Below are 23,455 nucleotides of genomic sequence, written 5' to 3'. Positions count from 1 at the left end.
GAGTGATGTGAATGGATCCTGGTCTGCTACATGAGTAAACCTAGAGAAGACCTGTGCATTGTACGGCCCGCGGGCCACATCCAGCCCTCTGACTATCTCTGACCAGCCCGCGTGAGATAGTGGATAAGTTAGAAGTCAAAGGTAAATGTGTGACTGTGACACCTATTACACTATAAGTGTAATTTATGAAAATTAAACTTCACTGCTTTTATTTTGAAGACAGCTGTTTTGTATTGTTTTTAAATTTGTGTCTGTTCGCTCATCCACCTTCACTCAAATGTGTCGGTGAATGGATTGGAATGTGCGTTTCATGACAAAATGAAAGCAGATCCTTTTAGCATTACAAATGTTTTTGTGACTTTTGCAGTGGTTGTAAACTTTAAAACATTTAATAAAACATTTAAAAATACAGGACACCTTCTTTCATCTTTGGACCCTAGCCATTTTTTAAACAAACAATGTTTTCAAAAAAACTGTTGATGTTGTCTCTCTCCGTGCTTTGATTTCAGTGGTGATCTTGAAGTAATTTGTAGGCAGCTGACTGTTTGTGTTCTGCTCATAGCGGTCCAGGAGTGGTGGGGTTAACTCCTCGTGAAGCCAGTGACAGATTGCAGGTTTATCAGGCCCAGTTTGATGAGCTTTGGAGAAAATATGTCACTTTTTCAAGTGGTGAAGAGCTGTTTGGCCTTACAGTTAAAGGTGAGTTTTTTGTTGCTGTTGTTGTCCTTGTAGTAAATTTGCAGTTACACTATTCACTATTCTATCCTCTGGTTCTTTGCACTCTGATCACATCTCATGCACTCTATGGAATATGTGTTTTAAATATGATACATTAAATACATAAATTTAACTACAAATAATTGAAGTTTCAAGTTATCATGGTTCAACCATGCCACTCACTGAATGTATGGAGTGTCATATTCCATGTGAACTCACTGAGTCAAAAATAAATTAAAATATTTATTATTCAAAAATGTTACATTTTATCTGCTTATGCTAACCTTGTCAAAGCATGGTAATAATGCAAATATGCTAAATTTAGGAGCAGTATATTTAATGGACATTGTTTTGTGAAACAGCAAATACAAATATACTGTGCCAATATACATTAACCTCCTTAGTTCATGATGCTAGATCAGTACAATCCAGATTTTTCCTCTATGTGCCACCTCAAAAGGTCCAACCAATCACCTCATTGTTAACTATGAGCTGCGAAAAATCTCATTCATTGTGTAGTGATCACAACTCAGTAGTTTATCAATTTAATGAATGATGGGCTGTCAGGATTGACTCCTGTACGGTTCCTCCGGCCGCAGCTAGGAGGAGCCCATGGGTCGGTTCCAGGCAGAGTCTCTGCAATCAGTGGTGATCTGCTGCAGCTGTTTTCTTCCCTACTTTAGGGAGAGAGCTGTAGTAGGTCACTGCTGAATCATTTCGTCCCCCTGCTCTGCGATCTCAGTCAGTTTTCTCTTCTCGTTGGTCTTGTGCTACGTTGCTGGTGTTTAGTCACTGTTTTCTTGCTCTCTTTTGATCTCCTTACTTATTCAAGTACTTACCTTCTGCGCCGCTTCCTGGCCTCCCTCAGGTTTTCCTCCTGCTGTTATTTTCCTGTCCAGTTCTGCTTCTGTTTGGGAAGGGTTTTTTGTTCTTTGCGGCATTTTCCAGCCGGCCCGTTAATTCCCCTGGTGTTTTATGTTTCAGATTTTGCGGTGGAGTTAAAGTTTTCTGCGTCCTTTGTGTTTGCATTTATTATTTTCTCCTGTGATTTTAGCGGTTGAGTTTATTTCAAGTACTCCGTTATTTCAAGTACTCCGTGATTTTTGTGTTTTAGGTTTTTTTTATTTTTTACTGTATACCTGCCTCTCTCGTTGTTCTATGGCTTTAGTTGTCTTCATTTTAGTTTGGGCTGGCACTTGGTTCCACGCCTCTCTTTAAATCACATGGTGGTTTCATTTACTGGACCCCAATGCATCCCATGGGCCTTTCTGATGTTCCAGTTTTTGTCTTTTCAATGTCAGATCTCATTAGTTTCATTAGTTTGCCATGGAGGCAAGCCCCAGCCTCGTGTTATTTCAAAATAAGAGCGGATAGCGTGATTGAAAAATTTTTTTAAAAAAGTTTTCAAAACAGGTCGCGGGCCAGAAATAGATAGCCCTAAAAAGGCCCACGGGCCGCTATTTGAGTATGGGGGGAGTACACAGTAAAAGAGAGATGACAAGACACTGAACAACTTAACAGCAGAGAGAAATTACATAATGGAACTACCAGAAAGGAACACACTAGGGCAAAGACAAACCAGACAACAACGACGGAGAGAAGTGAATAGCAAACACGAGCCAAACTGGAACATAGGACTGAGGGAATTAGAGTAAAGGTAACGACACACTAGCCAAACAGAGAATAAGAAACGGACCGGGAACCAGGAAAACTAGAGGGCTGAATGGGCAGGGAAACACAAGGGACATACAGACGACAACTGACAATGAAGGCTGGGACACTAAATTGTCACGTAGGTCTACACCCCCCTCTCTTAGCTGTCACTCCGATGTCCCTGTTTCTTGTAGTTCCGTGTTCTTATAGTCTCTGTGTTTCCCTAGCCCCTTGTCGGTGATTGTGTTTCTGTATTCATGCCTGTGTTATCCTGGTTCTGTGAGTACATCTTGTTATTGCTGTCCAGTCGCTTTGTGTTTTCCGTTTCCTGGTTGTTTAGTTTGTTCTGAGTTTTGCCCGCGTTTTGTTCTGCGTTTTGCCCGCGTTTTGTTTAAGTATATTATTCAGTGCCTTAGTCCCTTGTGTACTCTGTGTTCAATAATGCCTCTGCGTGTTTCATGTTCAGACTCTCTCTCGGATTTGACCAACACCTTTCTGTTTGACCCTGATTTTGGAATTCCCTTCATTAAATCTTGCTCTCCTCAGTGTTTGTGTCAGTCTTCTTGCTCCGCAGCGCGTGCTGCGTTACATAAATACACAGAGACTGCTGGAGTGGGTAATCACGGAGGAATGAAAATGGATGAGTGAGAACGGATAGTGTGGGGAAACCATGGAAACAAAAAACAAGGTGGGGTTAGACCGAATTACACAAGACAAGGGCGGAGGGAGGAGACATATGTGACAGATCTAGTTACGGCAGGGGTGTCAAACTCATTTTCACCATGAGCCACATTGGCATAATCGTTGCCCACAGGCCATATGTAACTTATAAATTGTAGCTACCATGCCAAATCAGCAGGTGGCAGTACCATTGGCGACACATTGAACTAGCTTGCTTTGACGGAAGAAAGGGTGTTGTCTAAAGCAGGGCTTTTCTCATTGTCATTAAGTTGCGACCCAGTTTTATACAGTACAAATGTTATAACAAATTAAAAGGGTAGACAATTGGTGGTTACCATGGCAGCGTAATAATATAGGCATCTTAATAAAATACAAACTAATAAGCATTGCAACACTCACATCAGATCAGCTGTTATTTAGGATCTCTGCCATCCAACATGACTGATGTCTTTCTCTTCCTTGTAACTGTGGTTAAGTTGGCTTCATGTTCGCATATTCGAAATTAGACATGTTATTTTAAACTGTCACCATCTACAAATTACCTTAATGGATGAAAGTGGTGGTCGTAAAGGCCCCAGAGCACTACACACTCTGTTTTTCTGCAACAATTTCAATAGTTTTTAAATGATCATTCATAAGATAAAAACAAGTTGTATACATATTAAGTGCACATTTTGACAAATATTTCAATAGCTTTTAAAATGTCCATCATAAGAGCATAAAACGAGTTATAGTACATTAAGTGCATCCTAATGGACAGTTTAAAGCTATTAAAATATTTGACAAAAACTGACCATCACACATTGGTGCAAGGCATAAATACCTAACTTTTAGTTGTATGTTGTTATTTAGAATGCACTTAATGTAATACAACTTCTTTGGTGGTCTTAGATGGACCCACGGACGTAATTACACACACCAACACAGTTGACACAGGGACTTGAGGTGACCAGGCCTGGTGGAGCTCTGCCGCAGTGGTTCTAACCAACAAACGTTCCTCCCGAACAGTTGTCTTGTGGGGTCTGCCGGACCTGGGCTTGTCAAAAACATCTCCAGTCTCTTCAAATCTTTTTTTAATTCTTTGTACTTGACGCTGAGACACATTAAAGGTGCCAGCCACTTCTGCAGTGGATTTGGTCTCTAGCGTCTTGATAATCAAGACTTTGGTTGCAGGATAGATTTTTGGCATGTTGTCAAAGGTCAAGTTGCAGTTCAAGTGAAGGTCTGGGGTGCTGGAGTTCTTTTTATACACACCCACTAATTAACCAATCAATTAGTGAGCACAGGTGAGGCTGTAAACTAGGATTGGGTGCATTATATGACAAGGCGACAAAACTTTTGTCTTGCCAAAATCTGACCTTTCTGTGTTCATTAAATGATCAATATTTCTGCAGTAAAGCAAATTTATTTTCGTAAATTAAATCTCATTTGGGAGGGTTTCAGCTTTCATATGAGTCATTTCTAAAACCAATTGATGAATTTAGTCAGGTTATAAGCATTTGTTTCCACAACATGGATAAGCGACAGAACTTATGTCAGGGACTGTATATCACTGTACATCCTTGTACTCCCGCGTTACAGCGACTATAAACCTCTGGTTTTGAGCTCATACTTGCTTGTATGAGTGGAACTGTAAATGCCAATTCAGGATTGCATTGCCATTTTGCATATTATATTTCAATTTGAAATTTGCTTCCATAGTCTTTGAAGTTTTACATAGTCAAGTGACTGCCAGAAATTAAATTAAAGTATTATTAAGTATTTTTAACATTTTGAAAAATGTCCCTTCCATCTTCTCTCAGCATAAAAAAAAAACATTGATAAAATTAGGGTTAACACTCCTTCAAACACACACAATATATGATTTATATTAGTGGTGGGACTTTAACGCGTTAATTTCGATTAATTAATTACAGGAAAATCAACGCACTAAAAAAATTAACGCATTTTAACGCATGAGACACTTTTGCACCGTGGAATGTTTCTCAGTGCACGAGTTCCAGACATACAGATTATATGGACGCACAATATTTAAATATAAGAAACGTCCAGATGGAAGTAAAAACAAATATAGTGTTATTTGCATTTTATGTAGGAAGGAGTTCGCTTATCACAGGAGCACTTCCACCCTTCGTTACCGCCTCAACGCAAAACATGTTGGGGTTAACGCGCAGGTCAGTAATGATCACTTAGCTGCTAAATGTATTCCTAGTACGATAGGGTGACCAAACGTCCGTATTTCACATCCTGTCCCGGGCGTCGCGGGTTTTTTAAAGTGAGGAAATGTCCTGGTTTTTAAATTATGGAAGAAAAATAGTTCCATCGGATTTTGAATTCGTATTTGAAGCACTGAATTTGTTTGCCCTTGAATTTGAAGCTCTGAATTTTTTTTGCACTGAAATTATGCATCTGAATTTTGTTGCCTTTGAATTTAATGCTTATTAAAATACAATGAAAAAAAATTCGAGCGTTAAAAAATTCAAAAGATTTTTTTTCAAGTTGCTCGAATTCGATTGGTCAAATTTGGCTCACAAAATACGCGTGCAAAATTTCGCGTGCTAAAATACGAGTTCAAAGATATTCAGAGTAAACATCCGGGACACAAAGGATGAGCAATCGATTCAAGACTCCAATCGAACCAAATCCAACCAATCACGCTCCACTGGTCACGGCGCTGTTTGAAGCCACAGGCGGAGAGAAAGTGAGTTATGTCGGCGCACGGGATCGGCTCCTCTTCGGTGAGTGTATTTACTCCTTTATTTGTCTATTGTGGTGTTTAAGATACAGTAAACGACGTGTTGCACATCAGAGGTTTGCGCTGGACTGATCTTTTTTTTAACTCGCTATGTAGTCAACATAGCTGCGTATGTGAGTGTCCGTCAGTCCACACTGTGCTTTATGATATTATATTTATCATAAAATCATTACATTCGCTTATTATTTCCTTACCAGTCGAGTAGTTTACAACTGTTTTCAACTGTCTCCGTGGGGTAATGGTTAGTGACGAAAGCTTCGGACAAAACGGGCCTGGGTTCGACACCCGCGACTGACGAGCGATTTGTTATAATTAATATTTTTTATTCATTTATATATATACTGGACCGGCGCCAGGACATATACAGTGGGGGTGGCGGCGTGTGACGATTGTTAAGCGGGCAAGGGGGCGGTAGCAATAGTAAAATAAATGGGTCTTATTATTTAAATTGAGGGGGCGGGACACCTCGCCTGAGGGGGCGACGCCCTTTTTTGAAGTGGAAGTTTCAGAACTTGAGTGCAAGTTGTTTTGTTTTTTTAATACAAGGTATTTCAGTTTTATCATATTCCAGGATTGAAAGGTTGTGGTGAGATCTATGGGTAGCTGTAACAAGCATCTACTATGATGTTCTCCATTACCTTGAAGGAGAGGGCTCAGCATTTCCAACATCACACACATCTTCTGTTGCCACTACGTGTTCCTACCACGCCTGCAGGAAGACCTAGATACTTTTTGTAGTGGTTGGGACAATCATCCAATAAGAACAGAGAGCCACATGACCCCTAATCAACTGTGGGTGCTGGGTCATTCACATCACCCAATTCCTGCAGCAGATAGCACAGAGGTACATGCAAGTGTAATATGATTTTAACAAATAGTGTGGTTTATGTATAAAGTTTGGAAGTGGCTATTTTATCCACATAAGTGTATACAACTTATTTGTAGGGAATGGAGATTCCCAATATTGAGTGGGACAACACTGGACATCCCATTGATGACCACTCAAATATCATTGTCCCACACACAGAATGCCCACTGACAGATGAACAGATGACAGCTTTGAGAGATGCAGTTAACCCAGGAGCTGCATCCCAGTCCTCTGGCTGTGATCTTTACATTTCTGCTGTCCAGTTTTGTGAGAATTTCCTGTCTATTTGAAACAACTGGTCTGAGAATTGGAATAAAATAACATCTTTACAAAGTTAAGACCATATGAATGAAAAATTAATGGCAAATTTTGTCATCAGTTTTAGTTTGAGTAATAAAAAAAACAATAAAAAACTGAGATGCAGCTTCATTAATTTTTTTAATTATTTACAGAGTAGGAGACATTGCAGTAAATGGATACAATCAAAAGTTGTTTGATTGCCCAATTTTGTTATTCTGATGTTTGACATAAAGGTAAAAATTATACACCACAGAAAATAAAACTAATTAAAACTCATGCTTGACTCACTTTCATTTTATTAAGAGTTGAAGTTTTCAAAAATGAGTTAGTCAAATTCCCTTCTGCCTCTTTTGGAAAAAGCAAGGCCACTGTCAGGTCGTCGAGTGAGCACTGTCCACATTGGGGATTCTTTAATCCCTCGTCTAATGCCCGGTTCACACTACACGACTTTTCAGTCGCCAGGTTTTTGCGCCGTTCGCACTACACGAGTGTTCGTGCTGTAATCGCGAGTCTGTCAGTTGTTGTGGCTTTCACACTACTTGACTGATCGGCGACGCGGGCTCACGAATTACACGACTGGGGAACTGGGGAATCGCCGACTCATCTGGCTGCCGTCCAAAAACACGAGAACACGAAAACGAAACTCTCGCCAGAACCAGCAACATCACATAGAAGAAAAAAACAATGTACATGTACTCCACATTTTCGTTATTATTTTTTTTTTTACCGTTTAAACACTCCATAGTCCCAAGTTGCCAGAATTATTTCATCTCTCCGTTGCAGTGAACATAGATATAATCAATCGCACTATTTCTCCAGTGCTGTCACAATAACTTAAACACAGTGTTGTAGTAAAGTTGTAAGAAAGGTGAGGAGTTTGTGTGTTTACTGGGTTACTGTTTTGAAAGCATTCTTGAAAGTTTTTTACATTCTTCAGAGATATCTTCAGCGGTGCCGCGGTTCTCTCTCCGCGTTCACATTGGCTGTAGTTAGACGCTGCTGCCGACTCTCAGTCGCCGACTGGGCTAGATATTAAACATGCTAGATATCTGCCGGTCGTCTGCGACGAGTCGGCGACGGCTCGGCGAGCGTCTTTCAGCAGTTCACACGAGTGATCGCCGATTTGCCTCCGACCACAGTTTCTGTCGCCGATCAGTCGGCGACTGAAAAACCAGCCTAAAATCGTGTAGTGTGAACCGGGCATTAACTGCTTGATCTGTCTTGTGACACGTCCAACTACCTGTTTAGAGTAATAAACAGAAGAGAAAATGAAAAAATAAATTCCTTATCCAAAAGTAAACTCAGAGAGAAAGATTTTATACATATAATAATAATTTTAAAAAACAAATCGCTCGTCAGGCCCGTTTTGTCCGAAGCTCTCGTCACTAACCATTACCCCACGGAGACAGTTGAAAACAGCTGTAAACTACTCGACTGGTAAGGAAGTAATAAACGAATGTAATGATTTTATGATAAATATAATATCATAAAGCACAGTGTGGACAGACGGACACACACATACGCAGCTACGTTGACTACATAGCGAGTTCAGAGCGAGTTAAAAAAAGATCAGTCCAGCGCAAACCTCTGATGTGCAACACGTCGTTTACTGTATCTTACTGAATCTTAAAAACACCACAATAGACAAATAAAGGAGTAAATACACTCACCGAAGAGGAGCCGATCCCGTGCGCCGACATAACTCACTCTCTCTCCGCCTGTGGCTTCAAACAGCGCCGTGACCAGTGGAGCGTGATTGGTTGGATTTGGTTCGATTGGAGTCTTGAATCGATTGCTCATCCTTTGTGTCCCGGATGTTTACTCTGAATATCTTTGAACTCGTATTTTAGCACGCGAAATTTTGCACGCGTATTTTGTGAGCCAAATTTGACCAATCGAATTCGAGCAACTTGAAAAAAAATCTTTTGAATTTTTTAACGCTCGAATTTTTTTTCATTGTATTTTAATAAGCATTAAATTCAAAGGCAACAAAATTCAGATGCATAATTTCAGTGCAAAAAAAATTCAGAGCTTCAAATTCAAGGGCAAACAAATTCAGTGCTTCAAATACGAATTCAAAATCCGATGGAACTATTTTTCTTCCATATTAAATGACCTTCATTGGACCATTAAGACTGATTAAATTTAATCAAGACTGGATTAAACTTTCGCTAGTGACGCGCGCGACTCCGCACCCCTCGCACGAGCGGCGGAGGCGTTTATACTGTAACGTTGGTTAAATACCAGGACAGTTTACTGTTGACAACTCGTCTCTTTTATTTAAATATTAATACAAGCGAACTCACTCAAAAAAAATAACCGAATCCTCTCTCTCACTCTCGCTCCTCGCGCACTTTTCCACTCGCACACACAACTTAACTTAAAGAAACAGTAACCCAATAATCCCTTAAGGATCATTACAATACTTTACGCATCACATTATTTGGTTATTGTGAAGAGTGCCCTAAATGTGGCTCTGACTGGGGATCACTGGACCTCTGTTAGCAACAAGAATTATCTTGGTGTGACAGCTCATATTATAGATGATGAATGAAAGATCCAGTCATTTGCTTTGAGCATGCAGAAGATCACTAGGCACTATGGAGATGCCTGTGGCAGAGGACTTTATGCCTGTGGCAGAGGCCTGGGAAATTAAAGAAAAAGTGTACCATCTAAAATGGTATTAAAAAACACCTGATTTACTTTACTTCTTCTTATTCTTCCAATATCATGAGCAAAGCTCCCAAAATTAAACATTTTTGGTCAGAATTTCCAGTGTTCTGAAAACTGTTTGCTTTGTTTTCTGCACTCATCTATTGGTCTAAAAATAAACAAGATGTTGAAGTTTATGATTATGTTCATTGATTCATTCATCATTCAAACTTAAATTAATATTTCTCATGTTAAATATTGAAATGCGATTAAAATGCGATTAATTTCGATTAATTAATTACAACGCTTGTAATTAATTCGATTAATTTTTTTAATCGCATCCCACCCCTAATATATATATATATATATATATATATATATATATATATATATATATATATATATATATATATATATATATATATATATATAATGATATATGACTTACAGTATGATGGACCAAAGTTTTAATATGATATATTATGTTATGGGCAAGACTTGTAATATGTTGTTTTATTGCTTTTATGTTTATTGTTGAAGCTTTGTTGAAACAATGTGTTGGGGGAAAATTAAAAAAGGCCAGACCCTTAAGATTTAAGTTTTGAGAACATTTAAATAACTGGAATAAAAATGCTATTCATAAATAGCATTAGACATTGTTTAGCGGTGCTTTACATAAATTGAAAATGGCCAGAGACCCATTATATACGAACACACATGCATTGAATTGTGGACATTTAGTAGACCTCAGATTCTTAAATGTAACTTGTGCAATAATTCACTTGTAAACCTTTTGCCATTGTTCTCCTCAGAGTATCCTGATCTTCACCGAATCAAAAGAGAGCTTAGCCTTCTGTCTAAGCTGTACAGTCTGTATAACTCTGTCAATGACAGTGTTGATGGCTACAGTGATATACTGTGGGCAGACCTCAACACAGAAAAGATAAACAGCGAACTTCAGGATTTCCAAAACAGGCACGTTTTTTTAATTATATGATTTTTTATATTTCTATGTATCTTGTATTTACATATGATCTATGTCTGTTTGCACATTTTGGTGAATCATTACTAGGATCTGGAAGCTTCCCAAGGCACTGAAGGAATGGCAAGCCTTCAATGACTTAAAGAAGAAGATTGATGACTTTAGTGAAACCTGTCCTCTACTTTACATGATGGCAAACAAAGTAATGCTTTGCAGAGCATCCAAGAATTTTATTAACACTGTATTCGAAGGTGGTTACTTTCTTATGGAGATCATTATGTGTACATTTATGTCAAGTTAGACCTAAAAATGACAATATGTAGTATTTTCTATTACTGTTTTATTGACACATTAGTAGGGACCTTTTAAAGAGCTACCCAAGTGAAGGTAAGTATAATCCTTGCACATAAACTTATGTAATTTATATGACAAAGTTGGAGAGTTGTAACTGTCTCTTCCCATTAAAACTCAAATCTATAGTACTTTTTATATCAAGTGAGGTCACAGAGCTGCTTTACATAAATCAAATATACAGAAAATTCATGTCCAAGGCCCTAATGAGGAAGACAAGGTGAGAGCTCCAACTGTTTATATTCCCCTTTCTCCAAGCTTCACCCAGCCCTGGAATATGGTGCATAGCACATTCTAGCATGATCACATTTTGGATGTTTCTGTTGAGTCTGAGAGAATTTCCCATCTGCTGTTGTAACACGGCGTGGACACATGCGCTGAGTAGAGCGAGATTTATTATGGGCAAATCCATCAACAGAGTTGCGAAAACAGTTCAGGTCACTTCCAGTGAATCCATCATATAAAGAACAATAACCAATACAGGTAGACATGACTAAACAGAACACAAACTACAGGAAGCACTTAACTAACACAGAACACAACCAGGCACAACTATCAATACACTTACAAGAGGCATAGGCAACAAAGCATTCTCACAACCACAATGATCTGCAAACACAAAACACAGAGCTTAAGTCACAGGACATAATGAGAAACCACACTAGAAACAGCTGATGACAATAACCAAGGCATACAGACAGAGCAAAAGGGAAAACAAGGAAAACCGGAACAGAGGCAGGACTAAGAACTTGAAAACAAGGCAGACAGATGGGAGGCGGTGCCAGGCATGACAACTGTAAACAACTCCCAATATTAACCATTGTGTTTTCCATAATTGTACCCTCTCATGCTTCCACAATGTATTCCCTCTGAGATTGAAAGGCGCTTGAAATAAAATGTATTATTATTATTATTATTATTATTGTCACGTTGAGGACCCCGGCCCCTCCCCTTTGGGCGTGTGTTCACGTAGTCCGCGTGTCATCGTCTGCGTCTGTGGATACTCGTGGTGGGGGTTCCGTCTAGTGATTATCCGTCTCACCTGTGCCTAGTCTCGTCATCACGTGGGGCTAATGTGGTTTGTCTACTTAATGTGCGTTCGCGCAGTGTCCTGTGCTCGTCGTTGTCTAAAGTCTACACGTGCTGTATCTGTGTAATGTTCTCCGTGCGCTATTGCGCAATCCTTGTTGTAATAAAACAGTGACGTTCGCTGCTATAGAGGGATTCTGTGTCTCGTCCTTCACGCCGCACCCGATGTCACAGAACGACGAGCCGTTTGAGACACCTAGAAAGCATGCCAGGCTACAAGGGCAAGCAAAAGAAGGGCAAGAAGCCCAGTAAGCGACATCACCGCTCTCCATCTCCTCGCCCACGCCGCACAGGTCCGCCAACTCTGGCGCAACTGCAGCAGGATTCGGAATGCTCCTACCTGCTGTGTGCGGCCCGGGAGACCACTATTCCCGAGTTGGCACGGGAATACCGCCAGACAGCGGTCCGAGTGTGGAGAGACCGCCCCTACGGGTAAGCGTCCCGGAGTTTTACGAGGCAGGGACGCCACCTGAGGAGGAGAGAGAATCACCGCCACAGTGCGACGCCACGCCGACGTCGGAGCAGCTGGAGCGGGACCCGCAGTGCGCCGACCTGCTGCGGATGGCTAAACAGGCGTCCAGCCCCGAGTGGGTGGTGGTGCTCCGACAGGAGGCGGTTAAGGTCTGGCTGGCCAGACACCCGTCTCCTCCCCGCGCCCTCTCGCCGCTGAGGGTGGGCTCGTGCGTCTTTGGAGCCACCGAGTCCACCCCAGAGAGCGAGTTCGGGGAGGAGAACTCCGATGAGGAGGAAGAGGAAGCCTACCCTCCGTCGCTGTACGACGCCTCCACCGTTGACTACGGGGGAGAGGGAGAGGACTACCCCCCGTCGGTGGGCGAGGCGTCCACCGTGGACTACGGTGGAGAGGAGGAGGAAGAGGAATACCCTCCGTCAGAGGACTCCGCCTCCACCGTGGACTACGGTGGAGGGGAGGGAGAGGAATACCCTCCGTCGGAGGACTCCGCCTCCACCGTGGACTACGGTAGGGAGGAGGCGGAGTCGGAGGAAGAATCGGAGGACGAGGATTACCTCCCTCCGCCCGTGTGCCCCTCTCGCACCGCAGAGAAGGGTGAGGAGGAGGAGGGCTCCTATACTACGGAGGAGGAAGAGAGCCCTCCCCCCTCAGAGAGGTCTGCGGAGACCGTAAGAGGAAAGCGGACGCCCTCTTCCGCTCGCTCCAGAGACAGTGCTATGGACTGCTCCCGGGGTGGCAGCCCGGAGTAGTCCATGGAGTGGAGCCGGGGAGAAGAGGAAGAGGAGGAAATGGAGACCGAAGGGGACCACCCACACGGCCTGTTCGGTCAGTCCGTCAGCCCCGGCGCACCAGGCGCGTACGCCAGCCCCGGCGCACCAGGCGCGTACGCCCGCCGCGCTGCTCCTGGCACGTCCGCCCGCCGCGCTGCTCCTGGCACGTCTGCCCGCCGCGCTGCTCCTGGCACGTCCCCCAGCCGCGCTGCACCCAGTGGAGGGATCGCAGCGAAGGCAGGAGGGAGACTGCCCAACGCAGCACCAGCAGCGCCGGATCTCTCTCCTCTACTCGCGCTCCTCCTGGCGCGAAGCCTGGCGCCCGTTATGTGTTTGTCTGTGCCAGTGTTCGTCAGTCTTCCCGTATGTGTGCCGAATCCCCTATTCCCGTTTGTTCCTCTATGTGTTAATGTACCAGTATGTGTGTTCGTATCTGTTCCGTTGAGTGTGTCTAACGTCTTTTCCCCCGTCTTCCCAGGGAGGGTGTGCTAGGCGATTCATGAGGGACGCTTCGCCAAGGGCAGTCACCTCCCAGACGCAGGACTGAGCGCGTCGGATCCGCCCATCGTCGTGGGTTCGGGGCACTCGGTCCTGTTGGCACCCCGGGACGGGTAGTGCCCTTGGAGGGGGCGTCTGTCACGTTGAGGACCCCGGCCCCTCCCCTTTGGGCGTGTGTTCACGTAGTCCGCGTGTCATCGTCTGCGTCTGTGGATACTCGTGGTGGGGGTTCCGTCTAGTGATTATCCGTCTCACCTGTGCCTAGTCTCGTCATCACGTGGGGCTAATGTGGTTTGTCTACTTAATGTGCGTTCGCGCAGTGTCCTGTGCTCGTCGTTGTCTAAAGTCTACACGTGCTGTATCTGTGTAATGTTCTCCGTGCGCTATTGCGCAATCCTTGTTGTAATAAAACAGTGACGTTCGCTGCTATAGAGGGATTCTGTGTCTCGTCCTTCACACCGCACCCAACGTCACAATTATTATTGTCTGCAAAACATGAAAACAGTAGTCTTTGGAAACTACTTGACATAAATGTACCTACGATTAACTCTCTTCATGTGCACAATTGTCCATATGTGACTGTAGATTTTTAGATCTAAACTATCTATAAACAATAAATAGCACTATTTTCAGTGCTATTTATTGCATACACACAGTGAATTATGGTCAGTAGTACACTATTCACTAATCTAAATACAAATTAACAGCAGAGAAGTAAGGTCTAGCAGGTAAATGTGGTTGGGTGTTGTGAGTATGTTATGATCTGATGTTGACTTGCTTTGTATAGTTCAATAGAGGCACTGGCCTGACAAAAAGTGACTCTCCTGACCCTAAATAAAGTGAAAGAGTGATTTATATGTGAAGTTCAACACATAACACATTAAAGAATCTTGTAACCTTCTCTAGGCAATGATGGCCCGGCATTGGCAACGCTTAACTGACATCACAGGCCACACATTTGAGGTGGAGTCTGGGAATTTCAGTTTGAAAAATGTCATAGAGGCTCCCCTGCTGAAACACAAAGAAGATATTGAGGTCATTTATTTTTTAATTAAGTTAATTATCTACCAGCGTCATAATAACAACTTGATTTACATTTTTGAGATTTAAATGTAGGAAAAAGTTCATTAATGACCTTATAACCTTATATTTTTGGCTGATATGATCTTCAATTTTGTTTTGTACAGGATGTGTGCATCAGTGCGGTGAAGGAGCGAGACATTGAAGCGAAGCTTAAAGATGTGGTAGTGGAGTGGAGTAGCCACCAGTTCACTTTTACACCATTTAGGTAGAGCTGGTGAAACTCAATAAAGTTTATTTATTTATTAAATAGAATAATTAAATAGAATTAAACTAGGAAACCTTTTCTGGGACACTTTCTTATTTATACTCATGGACAATGAAGGTTATTGTAACAATGTTGATTAATTATAATCAACATTATAATAATGTTAATAAATAATTATAAGGGGCACCACCCTGAACTTTTCATGGAAATATGTTTTTGATAACGGGAACTGATGAAATGATGTATCAGTCTCAATGCCAAAGGGTGAACTTCAGAGTGACCTAATACCGTGGGTTAAAAAATATTTGCCACAGTAATTGGTTTGGTGAACAAATGTAAATTTTATTGATTAATGGATATCAGCAATTTAATGTTATAATGTATACTACGCATAAGAGCTCTTAAATGTTCAGTACAATTATTAAGTCTACTTAGTTGCACAGCTAGCAAGCATGCAGGGTTTTACCCAATAAATATATTTGCCAGAACCACATACTACTGGATTTTAAAATGTGTTTCAGCAACACACTATAATCTATAAGCTAAATAATCCATTACAGGGATACCATGTATAGTCATACACTTTTTGTGTATTTAACCTTGTAAGATTGAGAATTCATTATATAGTACCTACAAAATTTTATATGCTCTGACAGCGCAAATATTAGTATGCCTTCAGTGTCTCCAAATAACATTTCTTATCTTGTTCCTTCTGCACAGGAACCGTGGAGAGCTACTGCTTAAGGGCGCAGATACTTTGGAGAAGGTGGTGTTGCTCGAGGACAGTCTGATGGTTCTCAGCTCACTTATGAGCAACAGGTGCTGTTCATTGTTAAAGTCCTTGCATGGCAAACACTGTATAATTCCTAATAGTTATTTCCACAGTGCTTGTGTTTGGCTTCTTATTACCTTATATTTCCTATTACAATGTTTGTAAGTTAAGTACTGTATTGTTATTCTTCATGACTGCTTATCCTTGTACTTTATTATTAGTGCTTATAAAGAAAGGGATTATTTCTCATGCTTCTTGTTTTTCTACTGTATATGTTCACTCCAGAGCCCTGGTCCCTCAAGGTATCTTCCTCTGGTGCTTATGACACTTTTATTTTATGTCACTGCCATCTATGGCTTAGTCATTGGGCATCTGGACAAAGTGTCTCTGAAAAGCTGATTTCTTTAAAGCTGCTTTCTGACAACTCCAGTTAAAAAAAACAGACAAACAAAAAACACTATTCAATAAATAAATTTGAATGTGAAAATGTGCAAAGGGCCTTAACACTAAGAAAAAATCTAAATGAAAGCATTAAATAAAATAATATAAAAAGTAATAATTCGTTTTTTCTCCACACATCTTGATGCAGTCTTATAATATTTAGGCCAAAAACGTGATATTACGATTTTTATAACTGTCACGGTACAGCCCCTGACCCCTCCCCTTTGGGCGTGTGTTTATGTCGTCTATGTCTAGTCGTCTGCGTCTGTGTATCTTCGTGGGTGTGGTTGTGTCTGAATGTGTTCATCGGTCTCACTTGTGGCTCGTTTCGTCATCACTCAGGGATTATGTGGTTTGTCTATTTAATGTGCGTTCGCGCAGTGTCCCGTGCTCATCTTTGTTTGAGTCAGTCCGCACTTAATGTTTAAGTGTTATACCACGTGCGCTGTCTGCGCTGTTTGTATGTTAAATAAAGTGACGTTTGTGCGAACCATTGTGCCTCGTCCGTCGCCCTGCGCGCACCGTCACAAGAACTTTTAAACTTTGAGAGATTTTAACCAATACTACTAATCTTGACAGAGAAACGGAAGGCTTGAATCTGAAGGCTTGGACACTTTTAAGTGAACTACATTTTAAAAACATTGTCACAAAAAAAATCTAACTTTAATTTTGATTTCAGATACAATGCTCCTTTTAAGTCTTCTATTCAGCAATGGGTGCATAAGTTGTCAAATAGTTCAGAGGTAATCGAAAAATGGCTGACTGTGCAGAACCTTTGGCTGTACCTGGAGGCTGTGTTTGTTGGAGGGGACATTGCCAAGCAGCTTCCACAGGTCAAATTAATTTACATTTTATTCAAATATTTGGAATTCAAATCTTTTATTTGGACTTTTAGTTTTTATGCTTTTCAAAATTCATAAATAATAATTTTCACTAACCTCTCTATGTTCCTTGGCATACAGGAAGCTAAGCGCTTCCAGAGTATTGATAAGTCTTGGCAGAGGATTATGCAGAGAGCGCATGAGATACCAGGTGTGGTGCAGTGCTGTGTAGGAGATGAGACATTGAGCCAGCTGCTTCCTCACCTGCTGGAACAACTGGAGGTGTGCCAAAAGTCCCTCAGCGGATACCTGGAGAAAAAGCGCCTGATCTTTCCACGCTTCTTCTTTGTGTCTGATCCTGTCCTCCTGGAGATACTTGGCCAGGCTTCAGACTCACATACCATACAAGTATGTACTACAGCTTCGTAAGCAAATTCCGAAAGAGGGCAAAAACGGATGCAGGTGAAACAAAGGAGGGGCTGAACAGGGGCGTGTACACAGAACAGGAGTTGAATAGGAGTGTGTACACTAGAACAGGAGTTGAATAGGAGTGTGTACACAGAACAGGAGTTGAATAGGAGTGTGTACACAGAACAGGGGCTGAACAGGGGCGCGTACACAGAACAGGAGTTGAACAGGGGCGCGTACACAGAACAGGAGTTGAATAGGAGTGTGTACACAGAACAGGAGTTGAACAGGGGCGTGGACACAGAACAGGGGTTGAACAGGGGCGTGGACACAGAACAGGGGTTGAACAGGGGCGTGTACACAGAACAGGGGTTGAACAGGGGCGTGGACACAGAACAGGGGTTGAACAGGGGCGTGTACACAGAACAGGAGTTGAACAGGGGCGTGTACACAGAACAGGAGTTGAACAGGGGCATAGACACAGAACAGGGGTTGAACAGGGGTGTGTACTCAGAAGGTAAACATAGAATGGAAAGACACGGAAGAAGGGAACTGAATGGACGTGGAGCGGGGTGGTAAGTTACTGTTGGCATATTTGTGTGTTGACGTACTTAAAGCAACTATAATATGGTACTTGTTGTTACCAGGGCTGACTTTAAAATTGCATTACACATTATGGCTCACAAATTAAAATATATCTGTTGCAGAATGCAGTATCCTAATTATACATAACTATTAATGCATTAGTGATGTTATATTGTAATATGGCAATTCCATGAAAGTCATGTATAATCAAATAGGTGTCATGCCCATATTAGGAATTCCTAGTCTAAATGGTTTTGCTCCTATGACATAAATTACTCTGCCATTTCAAATTTAAAACATTTTGCCCTGTGTACTTTGTTCTCCAAAATGCCAGTGGATTATCTGAATTGCAAAATCATTCAATCTTTTAAATACTAATATTGCTATATGCAAGGTTAAACTAAAGCCATTGCACATTAACTTCAGTAAATTATATAAAGCAGGCTTTAGGGATCATCACACCACTGCATGGTCTATCAGCCTTTTTCACTGATGATCAAAGGAGTAACTTATTAAAAAGCATTAAAACCACTCAATGTGATAGTCACATTGAGCATTGTAGTTTGAATGCAGGTTCCAAGCTCTGAACAGAAGGCAAAGGTTTATCGTGACATTTGTAATTCCTCTTAACCCCTATAAAAAGTGAAAACCATTTAAGAATGTGCACTAGTGATACTATAACAGATTTGTACAATGGCTCAGAGGAGGTTCATATTTTGTGTAATAGGAAATGATGGTGAAATGATGTATTTCTCATAGTCAAGGATGCTATAGAAAACCAAAAAAAGACAACACTAATTATAGAAAGTTTGCAGTATTGGTCTTATAAACACTGGAAACTATACTATACAACATGTTTTGTATCTTAATATTAGAAAATATAATGTGAGTAATTGTACTTCTCTTCTTTGTTCATTTTAGAGTCATCTATTAAACCTTTTTGATAATGTGAACAGAGTCGTGTTTCATGAGAAGAACTATGACCAAGTCCTGAGTTTTCAGTCACAGGAGGGAGAGACTGTAAAGTTGATTGAATCCATCACTGCCCAAGTAAGAACTGTTTCTCTTCACTTTTCTAAACTTGAGTGAATGCCTCCAGTGTTAGTTGGTGCTAAAAGTTTTGAGGGGGACGCCAACAAACAAAAAAATAAAAACACAACAAAGGCACACAAAAAAGGTAACATGCATATCCCAGTGAGACTGTCCTGTGTTTGGTAATAGCAGAAGAATAAGTGTATTAAATATGTTTGATGGCATATTAATATGTGCTTAAAATATATGCAAGTTTGGTTATCACATATTTTATTTAATGGTAGTTTATTTTTCGAAATCTTAACATCTTCACATTCTCTCAAGTTTCAGTTACCGCTGGTATTAAAATATGAAAGTAAATCTACCTCAAAATGAAAATGAAAATGTAATATGCAAAACGGAAATGTAGTCCTAAATTTGCATTTACATGTTCCACTCCAACAAGCAACTTTGAACTCAAAATTCAACTCAAAATTCAAACCCAAATGCAATAATTCTATTTACATTTGCAATGTGTTAGGCATCTATTCATATTTCATTTACATATTTTGATGCTTTATTTGTGCCTTTGTTTAAATTAAAATTTACTGTATTTCCCGATTTGAATGATCAAGTTTCATGTTGTGACGGGCGGGGGTGAGCAACAAAAAGGAAGCGATCACGCCAAGTCTCAGGGAAAAAGGATGGTTTAATAGAAAGTGTGCAAACCTAAAACCCGTGCTATATCTCCAAATTAAGGATATAATGACCAGCGGTCAACTGGTACAAAGACAAGACATATATAGGCAAACAAACGACCCTCAGGTGAGACGGATCACGGGCTCCGCCCACCTGAGGGACGCACATGACGTCACCAGACAACAACAACAACAGCCGCTGTGGACGGAGGCGGCCGGTAGGGGGCCGCCTCACCGTGACACATGTGATCATGCAAAAGGTGTATCAAAATCATAATTAAAATGCTATTCAGTTAAAAGTGTCAGCTGGAGGCATTTTCATCAAAGCATTTAAGAACCACAACATTCACAGGTGAGGAAACAGACATACTACAACAGAACAGAAATCAGACATTTTTAAATTAAATAATTAACCAATTATTAACAATTCCAACAGTTATTATGATATTAAATATAACTTTATTACTATTCATTATCTTGTATTTCAGTTGTTGTCCAAATCAAGTCAGATGTTGCGTGTATTAAATGTTTAATGTCAAATAAAGTCTGTGAATTTAAACTATGCTTTCGGCACAGCAGGAGGAGTAGCAAGCATCGATCTCCCCCTCCTGCTCAAGAGCCAGCACAGTTTTATGCCTGTGTCTGTCTTTCCCTGTGTTTCTCCACAACCAGTAGGCACTTTTGTGCCTGTGGTAGAAAGTGCCTGTGTTTGTGCCCCTGACTATATATGTCCTGGTGTTCACGTCTCATATATGTTCTCCCCTGTGTTCTCAGGGAGGGTGTTTTTTGGGCAATCATGGCCTGGTGGTAGGGAACTGGTCTTGTGACCGGAGGGTCGTGGGTTCGATTCCCAGACCTGAGGCCATGAATGAGGTGCCCTTGAGCAAGGCACCTAACACCAACTGCTCCCCGGGCGCCGGGCTAGGGCTGCCCACTGCTCTGGGCACATGTGATTCACAGCCCCCTAGTAATCACTAGTGTGTGTGTGTGTTCTAACTGCACAGATGGGTAAAAAGCGGAGAACAAATTTCGATTGCGGTGAAAAATCACAATTGACAAAATATGGCACATTTACATTTAGACTGCCCTGCTGGAGTTCTCTCCCGTGGGGGGGGGGGGGGGGGGGGGGGGGGGTTGAGGGTTTCCTGGTTCTGGTGGCTCTATGCTGTCACGATACAGCCCTAGACTCCTCCCTGGGGCATATGTGTGTGTTTATGTCTGTCCATGTCCAAGTGTACCAGTGTTGATGTTGGAGTGTAAGTGTGTATGAGTATTTGTCTTTGTTATTCTTAGCACCAGTTGTTTGGCATGTGAATGCGAAGACATTTGTGTATTTAAATGTGCATGTCATGATCATATGGTCTATTCTTATTGATTTTATGTTATTAGGGCAATGTGGAGAACTGGCTGGGCATGTTACTGGATGGAGTGAGGAAGACCCTCCATAGCATCATCAGACAGGCCCACATGACTGCAAGTGACCCAGGCCTAAAGCTCATAGAGTTCCAGTCAGTCTTTCCTGCACAGGTAGGCCTACTGGGCATACAGCTCATCTGGACCCGAGATGCAGAGGACGCCCTCAACCTTAGCAGGACTGATAAGAAGGTTTGGAGTGCTCTATTATTCTTTCTCAAGTCCACTTGTACAGTCCACTTTGTGACAATACAGAAGCAGCAGGAGGTTAGAATGGGGCTGTGACATCTTTAACGTCCATAGTAAGCATGTAAGACGTACATAGTCCACTTGAGCAAACAAAAGAAGCCTTCTTCCATTGCTTCCAAACAATAAGGTGGATTCTGAAAAAATTGTGACAATATTAGTAATTGCAAATCAAAAGCAAAGCATACTATGACCAGGCTTAATCATGGTGGAACTAAGAGTGCAAATTAAAGAAGATTGAAACATGTTGAGACATGTCAGTAAAACATGTCAAACTCATAGGCAGCGATTCCTACTACAAATAATAAGACAAGGTTATAGATCATTCACAAAATGAATGATCATTAAAAAGCACATATAACAATTCACCTCAAATTCACCTTGAACAGGATGCACTATGTGTACTATTTGCATCAATTTAATGATTTACGTTTTTAGAAACAAAGTTGTGAAGCAATGTTTACACTGCTTTTATCATTTTTGAAGATCATGCAGACAACAAATCAGCGATTTCTGGATATTTTGAATGATTTGATTGATATGACCACTCATGACCTTACCAAGATGGAAAGAACCAAATATGAAACACTAATAACAATACATGTACATCAGAAGGACATATTTGATGATCTGGTAAAACAATATTATTCCTTCAGCATTGTTTTTCACATTTGGTACACAATAAAGTAACTAATTCTGGACCAATTTTTTTCTCACAATTGAAATAAGAACATGACTACACTGCTTGTCCCACTGTAAGCCAAGGCTCCTTATCCACTACTTGGTTTACAGGTCAGATTGAACATCCGATCCACAGCAGAGTTTGAGTGGCAGAAACAGTCACGGTTCTACTTTGTAGAAGACACAGACAGATGCCTTATACAGATCACTGATGTGGAATTTGATTATTGTAATGAATATCTAGGCTGCACTGACAGACTGGTCATTACCCCTCTTACAGACAGGTGAGGAGCCACATATGCATTCATGCTTGCACTTATAAACCACTGTTGTGTTATTTACTTATAAATGTATAGGGGTAATGCAAGTCTTGGTAAGAAGAATAGCACGTGGAGAGCAGAGCTAAGTGGTGCTACACAACCTGTGCAAGTGAATAAGCACATCTGCAAAAGGCTGAAAATATAGATGTAATGTAGGTTTCTATGACATGGAATGGAGTTTAATGATTTGATAATGAGGCATTTATTTGGAGCAATGTGGACGGTGGAGTACCTGGCATGCATAGATCGGGACACGTCCATGATAGTATTCAGATTTCCTTCAGTATATGCAGATTCCATTCAGTGCTGTAATGTTCTTCCGTATACACATTTCCAGATGTTACATCACCTTGGCCCAGGCACTGGGTATGAGTATGGGTGGAGCACCAGCAGGGCCAGCAGGAACAGGAAAGACTGAGACAACTAAAGATATGGGCCGTTGCCTTGGCAAATATGTGGTGGTATTCAACTGCTCTGACCAGATGGACTACCGAGGTCTGGGTCGCATTTACAAAGGTATGTTGTGTTTTTTAGGGTACATACATCATCTTTTTGGGATTTCAGATTCCTAAATTTACAAAACTATCCAGAATTCAGATTTTGCTTTCTATTGTCACCACAGATTATGTGCATTCTCTTTAGGTCCTGACATCTAGCACACCATCAGTTGGTCATTTAAATGGCCTTCATGCAACCATTGGTCAAACTACATTCTGTCAGGACTGGCTCGGATGTCGTTCCTCCAGCCGCCACTGGAGGCACCCGAGTCAGTCCTAGACTCAATTGGTGTAATCAGTGATTCATCTAAGCTGTTTTCTTGGCTTCTTAAGGAAGCTTGTAGAGACGAATCACTGCTGAATCGTTTTGGTTATGCCGTTACACTTTCAGCCTTTCTCTAGTGTTGTGTATCGTTGCAAGGTGTCTCACCACCTTTCTCTCTCTCTTACTTACCTGTCACTTATTCGAGTCTCTACCTCCTGCGC

The 23,455-nt window shown here is 41.4% G+C and overlaps 1 protein-coding gene across 1 annotated transcript in view; it reads left to right on the top strand.

Moving 5' to 3' along the window:
• The window catches only part of dnah5l (dynein, axonemal, heavy chain 5 like), a 94,406-nt gene that overhangs the window by 26,281 nt on the left and 44,670 nt on the right, over positions 1-23,455 (top strand). Inside the window, exons 30-42 of the mRNA XM_076970508.1 lie at positions 563-699; positions 10,439-10,601; positions 10,699-10,810; positions 14,695-14,823; positions 14,976-15,076; positions 15,797-15,895; positions 16,969-17,122; positions 17,252-17,518; positions 19,025-19,153; positions 21,202-21,417; positions 21,958-22,104; positions 22,264-22,436; positions 22,810-22,988. Of these exons, the coding sequence (XP_076826623.1) occupies positions 563-699; positions 10,439-10,601; positions 10,699-10,810; positions 14,695-14,823; positions 14,976-15,076; positions 15,797-15,895; positions 16,969-17,122; positions 17,252-17,518; positions 19,025-19,153; positions 21,202-21,417; positions 21,958-22,104; positions 22,264-22,436; positions 22,810-22,988 (2,006 nt within the window). The remainder of the gene's footprint in view (positions 1-562; positions 700-10,438; positions 10,602-10,698; positions 10,811-14,694; positions 14,824-14,975; positions 15,077-15,796; positions 15,896-16,968; positions 17,123-17,251; positions 17,519-19,024; positions 19,154-21,201; positions 21,418-21,957; positions 22,105-22,263; positions 22,437-22,809; positions 22,989-23,455) is intronic.

This window comes from Brachyhypopomus gauderio, chromosome 13, assembly GCF_052324685.1.
Source record: "Brachyhypopomus gauderio isolate BG-103 chromosome 13, BGAUD_0.2, whole genome shotgun sequence".
NCBI classification, from domain to species: domain Eukaryota; kingdom Metazoa; phylum Chordata; class Actinopteri; order Gymnotiformes; family Hypopomidae; genus Brachyhypopomus; species Brachyhypopomus gauderio.
Note: the sequence above shows the minus strand (reverse complement) of the source record. Positions and strands in the feature narration are given on the sequence as shown.